Genomic DNA, 15,375 nt, shown 5'->3' with positions numbered 1-15,375 from the left:
CCGAAATTTGTTTACGACAACCAAATAATTTAATTCGCTCTCAGAGAACAATTAGTTTAAATCTCTCACAAGGATGGATAGTTCAGTGGTCAGAGCTCTCGACTCGTAATTTAAAAACATAGGTTCGATCCCAGGCGGAGATGAGATTTTTCAAAGTCCACAAATATTTCAATTGGATAAATATAAATTAAACGTTAAATTGATAATAAACAAATAAAAATGATAAAATGAAAAGAAATAAGGTAGAATCAAATATTTAATTTTACCAAAAAATACTGTTGGTTTGATCAACCAAACATTTTTGTTGACCTAACAAAAAATTTTTGATTTGTAAACAAAAAACACTCAACCAACAAATAGTTTGGTTGCTTAAATACCAACAAAAATTTTTGGTTGGCCCAACCAAATTTTGGTTGCTCTGACTGAACATTTTTCTCAGTGTGATATGTAACAGAATTGTCATTTGACCGACATGACGTTAACAGAATTGTCATTTAACCGACTTTTTTCGGCACGAATTTTAAAATTGACAAAATACAATTTTAATGACAAATTTTAATTGGACAAATTTGAAATTTTCGCCGAAAAAAGTCGGTCAGTCATCGGTCGGTCATTTGTTACATGTCAAGTCGGTCAAATAACAATTCTGTTATATGCGTTTCAATTAAATGTTAATTGGGGAATATTCATGCGCTCCTAATTTTCACTCTCAATTTCATATTCACTTTCATTTATTTTTTAATCAGTGAAAGTGAAAATGAAATTGAGAATGTAAATTGAAGTCAGAGGAAGCAAAACTTGAAAATGGAGTTACACACAGAAAAAAACTGAACTCAGAATGAGTCGTGTAGGCGGCTCATTTTGATGTGCAACAAAAATGAACCAGGTTGGTGGCGCCACTTTCTGTGTCGTTTAGCATTGACTCATTTTGGCTTGCAACAAAAATGAGACTAGGTTTTTTCTGTAATGTATATATACATTATTTTTCTATAAGTCTAGAGCTATGTGAATATAAATAATGAATTTAGTGTTTCAAAACTTAATATATGAAAGTAGTATTTAATAGTTTCATAAGTCATTAAAAATAAAATGGCATATTTTTTTTTGAAATTCTTAATTGAATGGAACACTTGTTTTGTGAAGGGCAATCATTCGTTTGCGTAATACAAGTTCGGTTACCTATCATTAGACAGGTGACCATGAATTCAATAAATGTTGTAACATACAAATTAATTCAATATACAAAGTTCATTTGTTTCCAGTGTACTCAATCCTATTAAGGCCATGTGACTATTGGGTCACATGATTTCAAATTTAAATATTCTTCGCAGGTTTTCCTGTGTAAAAAATATACTTAATTGAAGATTCAGCTAAAATTTTCTTGACAAGTCAAAAACATTGTAATATATCAGTGATATTGAGATATTTATAATATTATTTTAACAAAAAATTTATTCTTAAAAAAATGTCTTATTTGGAGAAATTATTTTTTTTATTAGCAATCAACTAAAAAGGATCATTCACAAACTACGTCGCGTAGTTTGTCTACGATCCCAAAGAACAATTTTATTTAATCCTTTGTTCAATACAAATTTAATTTATATATTTATAAAAACATAGCTAGAAAATGATTTAAAAAAAGGAATAAAAATGACATACAAGATTAATTAATATTATTATTTTATGTAAACTTAAGAATATTAATTTACTGCGTATTCATAGAAAATTTTTTATTTTAATACAATAAATTATAATTATAATTTTATTATATTTTATATATTTTTACTTTACCTCCCTGAAGTTGGCTTCGACGCTCAGCGCCAAAAATTGTTTTTCGTAGAATCAAAAATTTCAAATTCCCTTTTTTTTATTTTTCAATCCAAATAATACCTTGAAAAATACTTCTTAAGACATTGTATAAACCCTAAACCTTTTTAAAAAATGTTTTGATATTTTTGGTCTCATGAAAAATAATTTTCGACGCTGAGCGTCGACGCCAACTTCATGGAGGTTTTACTTTTTAAATAATAAACAAAAAGAAAATAATTTTATTTTCCATAAATATTCTTACTTTTTTTTACATTCTCATCATATTTTTTTTAAACTTTTTGATAATCCTATTTAATGATTGAATAAAGTAATATTACACTTTTGAAACTTTAGAGTAATTTTTAATTAAATCCGGAAGTTGAGTAATATTTTCCATTTCTTAGAATTTACAACTGAAAATTATTATTATACCTATCTACAATATTTCCAATCTACAGCGCCTATATATATTTTTTGCGGCTAATTGCAAAGTTTATTAAGTTTTTATGACAGAGAAAATCCTGTTTCTTTCCTCTAACAGAAATATTTTCATATTTTTTAATTACTTTTATTAAGTCTAATTTGATGAATTTTATATAATAAAACTCTCTATAAGATTGTGAAAAGGAGTTTAGAAAATGAATCTTCCTCTCAGAATATTTTTTTTCCGTCTTCATAAACACTCCACGAGAAAATGGGACCTTATTGTAAAGTAATTTTAGGTTATGTTTAGTTACAGTTTTACTTTGATAAAAAGTTTCTAATTAATTATAGGTAAAATCAAAAAACAGTTTTTATTGCATTTTTCAAATGTAATGAATACAAACATAAATATATTTGATTCTTTTGATATGTATTTTTACTTTAAAAATCACAAACATAACCTACAATTTTTTTTCCCATTTTTTACCTTTTCTCGTGGAGCGTTACATATATTATGTGTCCCGCAGTTTGATTATAATATGAACTAAGTTTTTCGTTATAAAGACAAAATAGTTCCTCCTCTCACCTTTCAAGGCCCGTGTTAAAGGCTAAGAAAAAAAACGAAAAGTATGTTTAAGTAGTTTTTTTTATTATACACCCAAAAAAAAGTATTCTCAATATTTCAATATATATATACACTCAGAGAAATGGTATATTTGTCTCCGAGCCTACTAACTCATTTATTTGTTTCAAATATATTTTATTTCATTGAAATAAAAAATTTATTTGAGCCAAAGAAAAATTTATTTCTGACAAATAAAATTTTTATTTACGACAAATAAATAAGTCAGTAGGCTCTGAGACAAATATACGTTTATTTAACTCAAATATATATTATTTGGTTCAAATAAATCATTTCTCTGGGTGTAATTGCTAAATGTTAACGCTATCAAAAATATATTAAATTATTTAAAAATATGTTAAGCTGACTAAAAAATCACATCAAAATTTGTTAAAAACTACACAGCATACAGAATATTTTTTTTATATTTTTAAATATTGAAGATAAAGATAAATATAAAAAAAAACATGACAAATAAAATTTTGAAAAAGTTTTTTAATTATAATTTCTTCAGCATTAAATAAAAATGGTTCACTCATATAAAAAAAATTATACCTATAGTTCCTGAATTTATTTCTCACATATATATATACATACTCATAAATAAAATGTGTAATTGCAATTTAATTTTCTTTATATTTATATCATTAAATCTTACAGTTCCGTGGATTCTCCCATTTATGAACATTTTATTTTTATTAAATTAAACGATAAATTACCTACAATAAAGTAAATATAGATAATTAACTACTTTATGGAGACAGAAATATGCATAAACATTTTTTAATACATGTGTTATTGTTTCTTGCAAAAAGAAGATATATTGATTGTTTTAATTATTATAATAAAACCAATTTTTATGGGTTATAAAATGTACATATATGGGCGATTCCACGTGAAATTTACTTATGGGCATTTTAAATTCGGATAAATATATTTCTCTTCGTTCTTGTGGAAAAAAAAGTGGTATACGTATTTTTTCAGCAAATTTTCGAGTTATGAATTTTAAAAAATCTGTGTTTTTCGAGTTTTTTTAAAAGTAAATCTATATTTTAAGGACGTTTAACTCTAAAGGAATTGAATTTAGAAATTTTTGCCAAGAGAGAAAAAGTTACAGTTTTTCATCGGCTTTCGTAATATGTTAACGAAAAAAAAATTTTTTTTTGTAATTTTTTTATATAAAAAAATAATGTTTTTGTATAAACAAATTATGTTTTTTTTTAACTTTGAGTACGATTTTTTTTACTTTTTTTTTTATTTGTACATATCTAGAAATACTAAGAATATTTTGCAAAAAGTTTTACAGTGGGCCTGATGATTATTTTTGTCTAAATAATTCGTTAAAAAAAAATTTTTATTTTGAAAAATAAAGAAAAATCGAGAAAAAAACAAAAAATTTTTTTTTTAATCAAATCTTGTAATAATTATAAAAAGCTTTATACGAAGCATACAAGAAAGGGAGAAACGAGGAAATTGGATTATTGAAGGAAAATATTGTAATAAATTGCCATAAATATTAATTTTCTGGATAAGTATTAATAGTTTCGCATATAGACGACGATGTTATCGTATTATTACTATATAGATACCTACAGATATCGCGTGTTCGCTGTGATAATAATAATAACTCAGGGATTTATTATTATAGGAAAACTGTTTTATTCGGCAATGTAAGGCAAACTTTTTCCTGCGTCCTCTATTTCTTCTGGAAGTATTCCACGAAAAAACTTGGCAGCATCAAGCCAAATTGTATATATTGTACAGTTTCTTCGATTGTTCAATATTTTTGGTGATAAATGCCAGCATCTTTGTCAATTTAACGGATATATTCCAGAGTGGCACTCATGTCAAAAATGGCCGCTAGTTTTGTTCACTTAATGTGAAAAGAATATTATTCTTGATCAATTTCAACTGTTATTCCTAAATCGAAAAAATATATGATAATATAATCGCAGACCTCGGATCGACTTTAAGGCATAAAAGAAGTCATTTTAGTCGATTTATATTCCAAAACAAGTCAAAAAAGTCGATTTTTTTATTTTATTAAAATTTAATTGGTTAATAAATATTTTTCTTTAAAAATAACTTATGTTATTAGATATTAAATTCATTTTATTAATTATGCAATAAGAATATTATAAAATTATCAAGAAAATTTATTTCGAATATTTCAGAATCGAAATAATTGTAAAAAAAATTTTCAAAATTTTATTTAAGCAGGACAAATTTTGAAAAAAATTATTAAAGTTCCATTTTTATAATATTTTCAAGCCTTATTTAAACAATTTATTCGAATTAAACATTTTTTCATAGTTTTTAGTTTTGATGGTCAAAAAAATTTCAGGCAATACTTAATCAAGTTTTACAGATTTTTAAATAAAAATTTTTTTCAAATAATAATTTTGGAAGAGTTATATAAATAATATAGTTTAATTTTACAGAACTAAAAATAATTTATATCAAATAATTTTAAATAACATTTTTTAAAAGTAATTGAATTTTCAAAAATTTACAATTTAGATTTTTGAAATTATTTGAACTTCAAGTGATTTTTAATTAAATTTTTTTGATGATTTCTGTTTATTAGAAATTTCAGATAAAAATACAATAATTTGAAAACATTTTAAGTGAAAAAAGGTTTCAGATAGTTGAATTTTTGAAGAATATTATAAAAATCATTAAAAATAATTTAATTTCAGGAGAGTTATAAATGAAATTATTAAATTTCTAAAAATTTTTAATGGAAAATTTTAGAAATCAAAAAAAATTCTTTCGATATTATTATCTTGTGTCATAATTCAACTGATAAAAAAAATGATAATTACTTTTTCGAATCTAAATTTTCCTATTGTTTAAAAAATTTTCATTTTCTACAATCAAAAGAATTTTCCTTGTAAATATGTTTCTATACTCAGGATATTTCTTGAGAGAAAAAGTTTCATGTCAGTGAATCTTTTTCTATGTAATGTGTTAAAGCTTTTAGTAAAAACTTTTTAAACCAAGTATAGCGATGTCCTGTACATGAATCTCTAACGTAATTATAGTGAAAATCACTAAAAGAGAAATTTTTTTTTACTATAAACTTTACTCGAATCAAATGTTTCTTAATTAAAAAATTGTTTTTCTAATTCCACTTGAAAGTGAAGGGATATTAAAAATTTTAATATCCAAAACAGGTTCATTAAAAAATGTGTTTAATGTTTATTAAATTTTTGTCAATAATTATATATACACACTAGTAAAACATCAAACTTTAATGAGAAATAATTTATTCTTTAATTATTATAATAAAATAATTTTAAAAAATATAAATTTTGAGTTTATAATTTTTAAATAAATATTTTTAACTTTTACATTTTATAGGCGAAAATTCAACCATTTACGATAAATATTTTAAAGTCAAGATTAAAGTTAATTTCATGTATAAATGAATTGTTTGTCTTAATACAACAAAAACATTTTTCTTTCTCAAAATAATAAAAATTATCATAAAATGACAAAAATAAAAATTGATGAATAATTTTATATTTTTTTTACTATATTAGTGATATTTTATTATAATAATATGATTAATTCATTTTTGTTACGATTTAATAATAGAATTTTTACCTTATCGAAAATAATTTGTCATCAGGATAAAATATATCAATTTGTCATATTATCAAACTCAAATTCCCCTTTCTCGCGTATATATATAGATATATATTAATATAAAAATCAACTCAGCTTAAAATAAAAAAAAAAGATCAAGGAAAATTGTCTTAATGATACAATAGCTTTATCGTATATTTATTATTGGTTTTTCATTAGTGGTTGATCAATGAATTTATCTTCTTATATTTATTACCACACCCCATAATAAAAAAAGTAAAGTATTCAAAAATACTCAAGTTTTATTTATAGTTTTATCATATATAGTCTAGAAAAAATCTGAGATAAATTTAAAATAAAACTATTTTTATTTCTATATGTTAAAAATTGTTATTACAAGAGTCAAAATTTTTCAAGCATCTAAAATTTTCAAAAAGTAATTAAATTTTAATGTTAAATCGTTTTTTTTTACTTCTACTGTAATCTAAATAAGTGTCTAAAAATATTAGATCAAAAAAAATTTCTCGACATCCAGTTGACAAATTGAAAAACAAAAAATAGATTTTGTTATAAAAAATTATCATTTTAATTTTTCAAATTATTTATTTATAAAATGTTAATAAAAAACAGTTATAAATTATTTTATAATAATTATTTATTTGAATATAATAATTACGTTTAATGTGACGTATGAATTTGTCATTGTTTTCAATAAAGAATGTTACTTATTAAATTATTATATAATTAAGAACCCTAAGAAACCAAAAAAAAAAACCATTCAGCAATTTTACATCTTCGTCGCAAAATAGAGTCCAACATTACTATTAAATAATAATTTTTTTTTGTTCTAATATTTTCAAAAACTTATTTTGATCACAGTAGGAGTAAAAAAAATTTGTTAATTTTAGATAATCGAATCTTTTTGAGAAATTCTGACCCAAAAAATTAATTTAAAGTAAACGTAAAAATTTTAAACATAAAAATTAAAATCGTCCATTAATAATAAATATTAGATTGAAAAGACCTAATTATTATTTAAAAGAATTTTTATCTATTTATTTAAAATAATTTTTATTTTAAAGAAAGAATTCTATTCTGTAGCCATTTTTTGATGTGTTCGAATTTACATTTTACAGAATTTTTAAAACGCCGAATTTTCATTTGTCCAAAATTGCAAATGTCCGACAAACAATTGACAGAGAGATTTCGGCGTAAATTTTTCTGACAGATTCTTATTCGAACAAATGAAATTTTTGTAAAATAAAAATTCCTCATTTTAAGGGGAGGCACCATCCTCAATGTTGACCCACTTAAATTTAAATTAGTAAACGAGGTTATATATTTTTTTGCATCATAAGGTGGTCAAAAAAAGAAAATTTTAATTTTTTACCATTTTAGAATTTTTTGAAAAAATTAATATTTTTGAAAATCCAATGCGAGAGATTCTTAAGAATCATTAAAAAAGTGTGGAAAAAAATTGACCTCGTTTAATAATTTAAATTTAAGTGGGTCAAAATTAGGGGGTGGTGCCTCCTCTTAAGAATTCTATAAAATGTAAATTCGAACAAATCCAAATTTGTCTAGAAAAGAATATTCTTTCTGTAAAATAAAAATTCTTTTAAATGACGCAATTCTATTTAATGAACATTCGAATAAATATAATAATTCTTTTATTCCAATGCCGATAATATAAAAAAACTGTAATATGAAAATTCGTTTAACAATTCTGCAATATAGAAATTCGGTTAAATTGAATTTCTATAATAAATAATTCGAAGAAATAAAAATTCGGCTAAAAATAAATTCTAGATATAATGAAATTCTGTCAAATAAAAATTCTAACAAATTAATTTTAAAGCTTATTCATGCGTCCTGAGAATATTTATAAAAAAAAGATAACTGTTAAAAGAATAATGAAAAGTTGCACATTGCTTTGCCATAGAATAAAATTGCAATATTGAATTATTATTGTAATAAAAGGAAATTGGTATTTTCGAGAGAAAAAAAAAATTTCTTTTTTCTGCTCCACTTTCTGATGCCCTTATCCTATTTTTCTTTCGAGCCCCCAGTGCTAGTCAGAAGAGCCTGACTTCTTGAAGGAACGTGACTTGACAATCGTCGGTTAGCGTCGATACTTGTAAAGCCGCTGAATCAATGTTGCTTGTATATGGAAATAAGCTATATTTATGATGAAAGGGAGGTCCTCATTCTTGTTTCATTGGCACATTTTTTCTTGCGCGAGGCACTTTTTCTTTTTTTTTTCATATATATATATATATAAATATACATCAAAGAACCAATACCAATATAGAAAGATCGCGTAAATATATAGAATAGTGTATAAAAGTAAATTTTTATATTGTATTCGCGACCTTCTATCCTACTACGATAAACGCGGCCACACGAACTCGATTTGGAATATCTTGTATATACGTTCCGTGCAGAAAACGATCGAAAGTGTTCACGTGTAAAATCTTGGGATAACTTGGCACTTAGAACGCTACACTAAGGTCATAAGGATAAGGAGCGATAAAGAATCATGTGCTGAGTAACGTTAATACTAAATGGGGAGATTCAGGGAGATTGCTGTTTTTTACTGACGTCAGCACGCTATCAAACACCATATATAGTGAGAAACGTCTTGTGGAGTTTTTTTTTTTTTTTTTTTTTTACTTCGAAAATATAATTGTTTAGTGTTCATAAAAATACAAATAGTTTTAGGTAGAGTGTAAAAATACATTTTAATCTTCTTCTGAAATCATCTACAATTTTATATACTTGATTTGAAAATATTACTCTTCTACTAATATTATTTTCGACTTGGGTAACAAGAGTTCCAAAACAAAATAAGTTCCAAATTTAAAAAATCCAAAATTTATTTTTCCAAAGTAGAAAAATTTCCAAAGCTCAAAATATCCAAAAGTAAAAATGTTCCAAATTATAAAATTTCTAAGAAGAAATTTTTTTTTTAACTATTATAGAAGTTAAGAGTAGGGGAGGATGGGGTAAGGATAGTTAGGTAAGACATTTTTGGATCTAGTAGCTAAAATTCAACAGGCATCGGAAAAAGAATAGTATCGTTCGAAAGCCTGTTTATTTAGCTACAATTTTGTAATACATTATTTTGCTGTAGATTGCAATACCTTCGAGATATTAGCGGAAAATTAAAAATTGGGGCAAGGATAGTTATCAAAATTCTTTTTACGAAAAATAATCAAAAAAAGACATTAAATTTGGGGTTTTTTTAATTTCATTGGATAAAAGCACCTCAAAACACTTCAAAGCACTACCAAAAAAATTTTTTGGACATAAATAAATATTTAAAACAGTTAATATCTGAAACAGTGTTTTGAACAGAACTGAGACATTTTAGAAAAAACAAGATTTTCACAAATAAACACGTAGCTTCCACAAATGATATCGCATCAAAATCAAATTTTTCTTGATGTCTTTTGGTGTTAAAACAAGCATATATGAAGAATAGTGCCCTTTTTGAAGGGCACTATTCATTTATACATTTATACAAAATTTGATTAAAACAATAAAATTAAAAATGTAAGCTGTATAGTCGGTGACTTTATCAGCGAAAATTTTAAAAAAATTAAATTAACCTAACAGAATCATTTGTTAAAAATATAAACAACTTATTTAAAACAAACAAATAATTTTTTCTTTCCTAATTTTTTTGTTGCATTCTACTCGTTATTTATACAAAAATCATTTACAAGAATTAGGTGCAAAAAGTGTACAAGTTATAGCAATAATTAGTATAAATATTAAAAATTCACAAAACTGTTCCAACTTATATTTTTTATTTATTTTTTTAAATATAGAATAATGTGTGTGTATTTTGCATGAAAAACTTTCGACCATTAAAAAAATGTTGGCACACATGACAAATTTGTACTCATTAATAAACTCAAAATTAAATTTTATTACCTCGAAAGTTTTGAGATTTTCAACACTTATTTTCATCAAAGCACCATTATCTCTTGTACCAGTTCTTTCTTTATATTCCTGATACATTATTGCACTCTATTAAGTGGAGATTTTGAGGTTAGAATTCTATGCTTTTGAAAACTACACGTGTTTAATTGAACATAAGTAAATAAATCCAGTAAATTATAAAACTAAAAATTTTTGTAACAAAAATAATGTGTGTAAAAATATTTATTTAAAAATGAGTTATCACTTACAATATGAGGTCAATACTAATGTTCAAGAAAAACTATACTTTTTGCTGATGACGTTCCTTTAGTTCGAACATTTTCTTCACCTTTATTTTTTTCCAACCGCCACTAACCACAACTGCGCTTGCGCTACTACAACTCTCTTATTGGTTGAAAAAAACGCGTTTATTTAAAATGTTTAAAATGTCTTATTGTTAGAAAAGGTTATAAAAACAACGAAAATAAAATTTTAATTGTTAAATAAATTATTTTTATATTTATAGTTATAATTTTTTCTAAATCAACATTAATTTTCATTTAATTACTTTAATGTTGATATTTGGTATGAATAATTTTTCTAACTGTTAAAACTTTTTATTTTTTTTGTGTAAATATCGAGTTTAAAAATTTTTTACTTAAATTAATCTAATTTTAGTTGTTTTTTTTTTAATTCATCGGATCCGCTTGACACTCGCTACTCGCGGGTTTTTAAAGTCGCTGATTTTTTTTAGTTCATTTTTTCTTAAAAAATACGGTTTTTTCATCACATTTTTTTGCTATTTAAAATGCATCTTAATTTTTAAAAAAATTAAATTCTTTGAATCGAAATGGATTGATTGACATATATAAAGAATAGATTTCATTAAAAATTGCAGAATTAGTACAATAGTAGGTACAATAACTTCGAAAATTTTAATTTTTTAACAATTTTTCTTTGTATAGAAACTACTCTACCTTGAAAAAGGAATCAATTCCTGTATATTATATATTAATAGAAATTAGTAGAATTAATCGCGATTATTCGTTTAAAAAAAAAAAAATGAAATTATTACTTTTTTTTCTATAAAGTTTGCAAATTCACATTATTTTATGATTGCTCGTTTCGAAAAATACATTTTACATTTAGAAACCAATAAAGAAATCTATATATGAAATATATATTTTCTCTGAAATTTTTATAATTAATCGCAATTTTTTATTCTTCAAGAAATTTAATTTTTTTTTACTTCTCAATTTAAATAATTAAAAACGAATTAAATGATTTATGAGAAAATTAAATATTTTTTTAAAATAATTTTTTCTCTTATGAAAAAGAAGCAAAAATGTTCAGGATATGATAATTCAATTTCGCATAATTCGCATTTAATAAAATTTTAAGTGATACGAATTTTTAGAAGTAAAAATTTTTAATTCACTGAATCTTCATTTATCCAAATTTTTATTTGTTTGCATTTGAATTTTCATTTATTCGAAATTACAAATTGCCAAACAAATAATAATCGATAGAAAGATTTCGGCGCTGTTTTTAAAATTTACCAATCACGATTTTTTTGCTAATTATTCCTGATTCATAAATTTTAAAAATAATGCCGAAATCTTTCTGTTGATTATTTTTTTGGCCATTTGCAATTTTGGATAAATGTTAATTTAGCGTTTTAAGAATTTTATCAAATAAAAATTCGAACAAAATAACATTCGGTGAATTAGAAACTTTAAATTTTAAAAATTCGTATCACTTAAAATTCTGTTGAATGAGAATTATGTTAAATTTGAATTCGATTAAATTAGAATTCTTTTAAAGAAAAAAATTGGGTAAAAAGAAATTTTGTGAAATAAAAATTTTGCCAAATAAAATTTCGGTACCTATAAATTTTTCAAAGTAAAAATTCGTTCAAAAATAAATTCTGTTAAAGGCTAATTCGAAAATTTGTCTAAATATCTAATAAAATTCTTGAAATTGAAAATTTTTAATTATTTTTGTGGGATGATCATGCTCCCAGTTAAGTCAGATCTGAAATTTACATAAAAGAAGTTTTAAAAAAATGAAAACACAAAAAATAATTTGCAAAAATGAAATAGATATAAACGCCACAAAAGTGTGAGTAAGATATTAAACTTGTTACAGGATTTACTCATGGAATGACGAATTTTGACAGTATGATAGACGAGGAATTAGATAGTGATCAAGTATCCAAACAGCAAATTGCTACTGAAGATGAGTTGCCTGGGACGAATAATCGAACGAAGGAAGAGCAGACAGTTTACGTCATCGAATTCGAAACCGAGCCAGATGAAAAGGATGAAGCACCAAGAAAAAGAGGCAAAGACGGTAGAGTTGGTATGTCGATTTTTTCCGCTATGTACTGTATATATGTATGTACATTATTAAGATATCCTTCACCAGAGCGACCCTTAAGCAAAATTGCCAATTTCTTGACCAAGAACATGATCATTAGAAATGGAAGTGACTGTGACCCCTGGAGGGTCGTTGCACGTGCTGCAATCATTATCTTCATCTTAGAGTCATACACTTCCTTCGTGAATTAGTTGTGACTTGTGAGCATGTCGTAATCTCATATAAGTCTTTTCATGACATTTGTCTTTGCCCCCGACGGCTTTAATCTCAATTCAAATGCTTTTATGTTCTTAAATATGTAGAAACTGTAAAATTTTATAATTCATAAAATCTAATGAATCATTTTTTTTTTTTTTTTGCATTTTCCGCTCACTGTTAAATTAATTAAAAATATAATTAAAAATAATTTCCACAGATAGTACAATTGCATGAAATTTGGTTTGTAATATTGCCTCAATATTACCATTGCAATATTAAGGCAACATGAAATTGTAATAATGGAATAATATTGCATTGTAAGCTTTAGGCAATATTTAAATATATATTACAAATTTTGATACCAAAATCTTGGAAAAAAAATTTTTTATCATAATAATAAATTGATAACGAATGTAAAGTGTAAAGAAATTTCTCGAAAAAAAATTGGATTAGATAACATTTATAAAAGAGTGACACTAAATTATTCACACTTTAAGTGAATATAATTATTATTAGTAAAAATAATAACAGGTTGTATCTACTAAACTTCTTTAGACTTTCATCTTATCACTTTAATTAGCAGTATATTTTTAAAATTCAGTAATTTATATATTGTTTCAAGCGCTTGAAAATGCGTATGAATATCAGTTCAATCGATTTACTATAATGACTTCAATTATTATAAACATACGTTTTCTTTAATGACGTTGCACAATTTCTTTTCTTGATAAAATAAAAATTTTTGATAACTTTTGCACAAAAATATGTATGCGTATTATAAACGATTGTGAGTATCACTGTTTTTTTTTTATTTATACTTAAGTGATAATGGTCTTTTATAATTAAAATATATAATTTAAATAAGCTTCTGATATGTGATTTTAACATATTACATTTTTTTTCACAAATAAGGTGTCGAAGTCTTTTTAAATTAGGAGAAGATAAAAATATATTACATCAAATTTTTATATATAAAACGTGACAAAATTGCTTTACTTGTGCATTTTTTAATTTACTTATAATATTTATTATTTATTACTGTCTTTCTTATCTTGAAATTAAGAAATATTTTTAAATATTATACTTAATAAAAATTATTCAAAAACAGATTCTTTTCAATCAACTACATAAAAAATAAAAAAGAAAATTATTCTAAGAATAATATAGAATTATAAATTTTAATAATAGGCTATTATTAAAATTTATTATATTTTATTAATTTATTATTATTATTATTATTATTATACTAATTAATTTTTTTTAATAATATAGACAAGTAACAAACGACTTATTCAATTTGAACATAAACTACATACATAATTAATCTTTTAAATTGACTTTTTTTTTATTGGAAATTTATTCTTTTTGAGATTCACTCAACTTTCATACTTATTTGAAAAAGGAGTAACGTTTTATGCTCGGGAAAGTTTATGGTTTTTTTAAGGTTTTAGGTTTCCTTGCGGTAACCTATTATTTTAATTTGCTATATCCTTCAGAATATGTGACACTGTGAAAAAATTATAAAAACGATTAAATTTCTAATGAAATCAAAATTTATAAAATATAATTAATATTAGGTATATATATAATTTCAAAATTATTATATTTGACAAAATATGATAAAATAAAACCTTTTGCCAAGTTGAAATATACAATTTTACCTCTCAGAATTTTTAGGTGCCGAATTTTATTTTTTTTTTTGAAAAATTCGTATTTTACAAAATTATGATAAATTAAAATTCGGTTAAAATAGAATTCTACTAAATAAAAAAGTGAATATAGAGAAATTTTGTAAAATAAGCATTCTGCGAAATAAAAATTCTATAAAGTAAAATTTGTCGAAAAAATAATTATATATTTAATAAAATTCTTGAAATTGAAAATTTTACACCCAGAGAAATAATATATTTGTCTCAGAGCCTAATAAAAATTTATTTAATTCAAATAAATATTTATTTGATTTAAATAAATTTTTATTTGATTCCAATAAAAATTTTATTTACGCCAAATAAATGGGCTAATAGGCTCTGAGACAAATATACGTTTGTTTAACTCAAATATATTATATTTGGTTCAAATAAAACATTTCTCTGGGTGTAACTAATTATTTTTAAGGAATAACAATGAATCATTTTTTTTTAAGGTGATTTTTGAAATCCTGAAGTCGAAAAACATAAAGATACATTAAAAAAACAAGTTCGAAAAATTTTGGCAAAGTAAAAATAAAAACCATACTTTTTTATGTCTCAACGTCATCATCTCAGAGAGACTAGAAATTTAATAAAAAAAATAAAATTATAAATAAATATCCAAGAAGATGTTTTTACAAAAATGATAAAATATACAAATTAAAAAATTTTTTGTTTCTAATTTTAAACTGTGATTTTTACTTCTACTTTGACTCGGATTGATCGATGTAGTTTAAT

At 23.6% G+C, this 15,375-nt stretch overlaps 1 protein-coding gene and 1 long non-coding RNA gene across 2 annotated transcripts in view; one reads left to right on the top strand and one right to left on the bottom strand.

Moving 5' to 3' along the window:
* LOC127279002 (uncharacterized) overlaps positions 1 to 15,375 on the top strand; it is a 48,837-nt gene that overhangs the window by 30,535 nt on the left and 2,927 nt on the right. The window contains exon 2 of the mRNA XM_051301049.1: positions 12,521 to 12,733. Within this exon, the coding sequence (XP_051157006.1) occupies positions 12,521 to 12,733 (213 nt within the window). The remainder of the gene's footprint in view (positions 1 to 12,520; positions 12,734 to 15,375) is intronic.
* LOC127279003 (uncharacterized) lies at positions 4,137 to 10,754 on the bottom strand. Its single transcript, XR_007842580.1, has 3 exons — positions 10,642 to 10,754; positions 10,385 to 10,480; positions 4,137 to 4,774 (listed from the first exon to the last, which is right to left on the bottom strand). It is a non-coding gene; the product is annotated as an uncharacterized LOC127279003 (long non-coding RNA).

The sequence above is a fragment of the Leptopilina boulardi genome, unplaced genomic scaffold, assembly GCF_019393585.1.
Source record: "Leptopilina boulardi isolate dan_hultmark-lab unplaced genomic scaffold, ZJU_Lbou_2.1 LbouV2_213, whole genome shotgun sequence".
In the NCBI taxonomy this organism is placed as follows: Eukaryota; Metazoa; Arthropoda; class Insecta; order Hymenoptera; family Figitidae; genus Leptopilina; species Leptopilina boulardi.
This window is presented reverse-complemented; position numbering and strand designations above follow the sequence as displayed.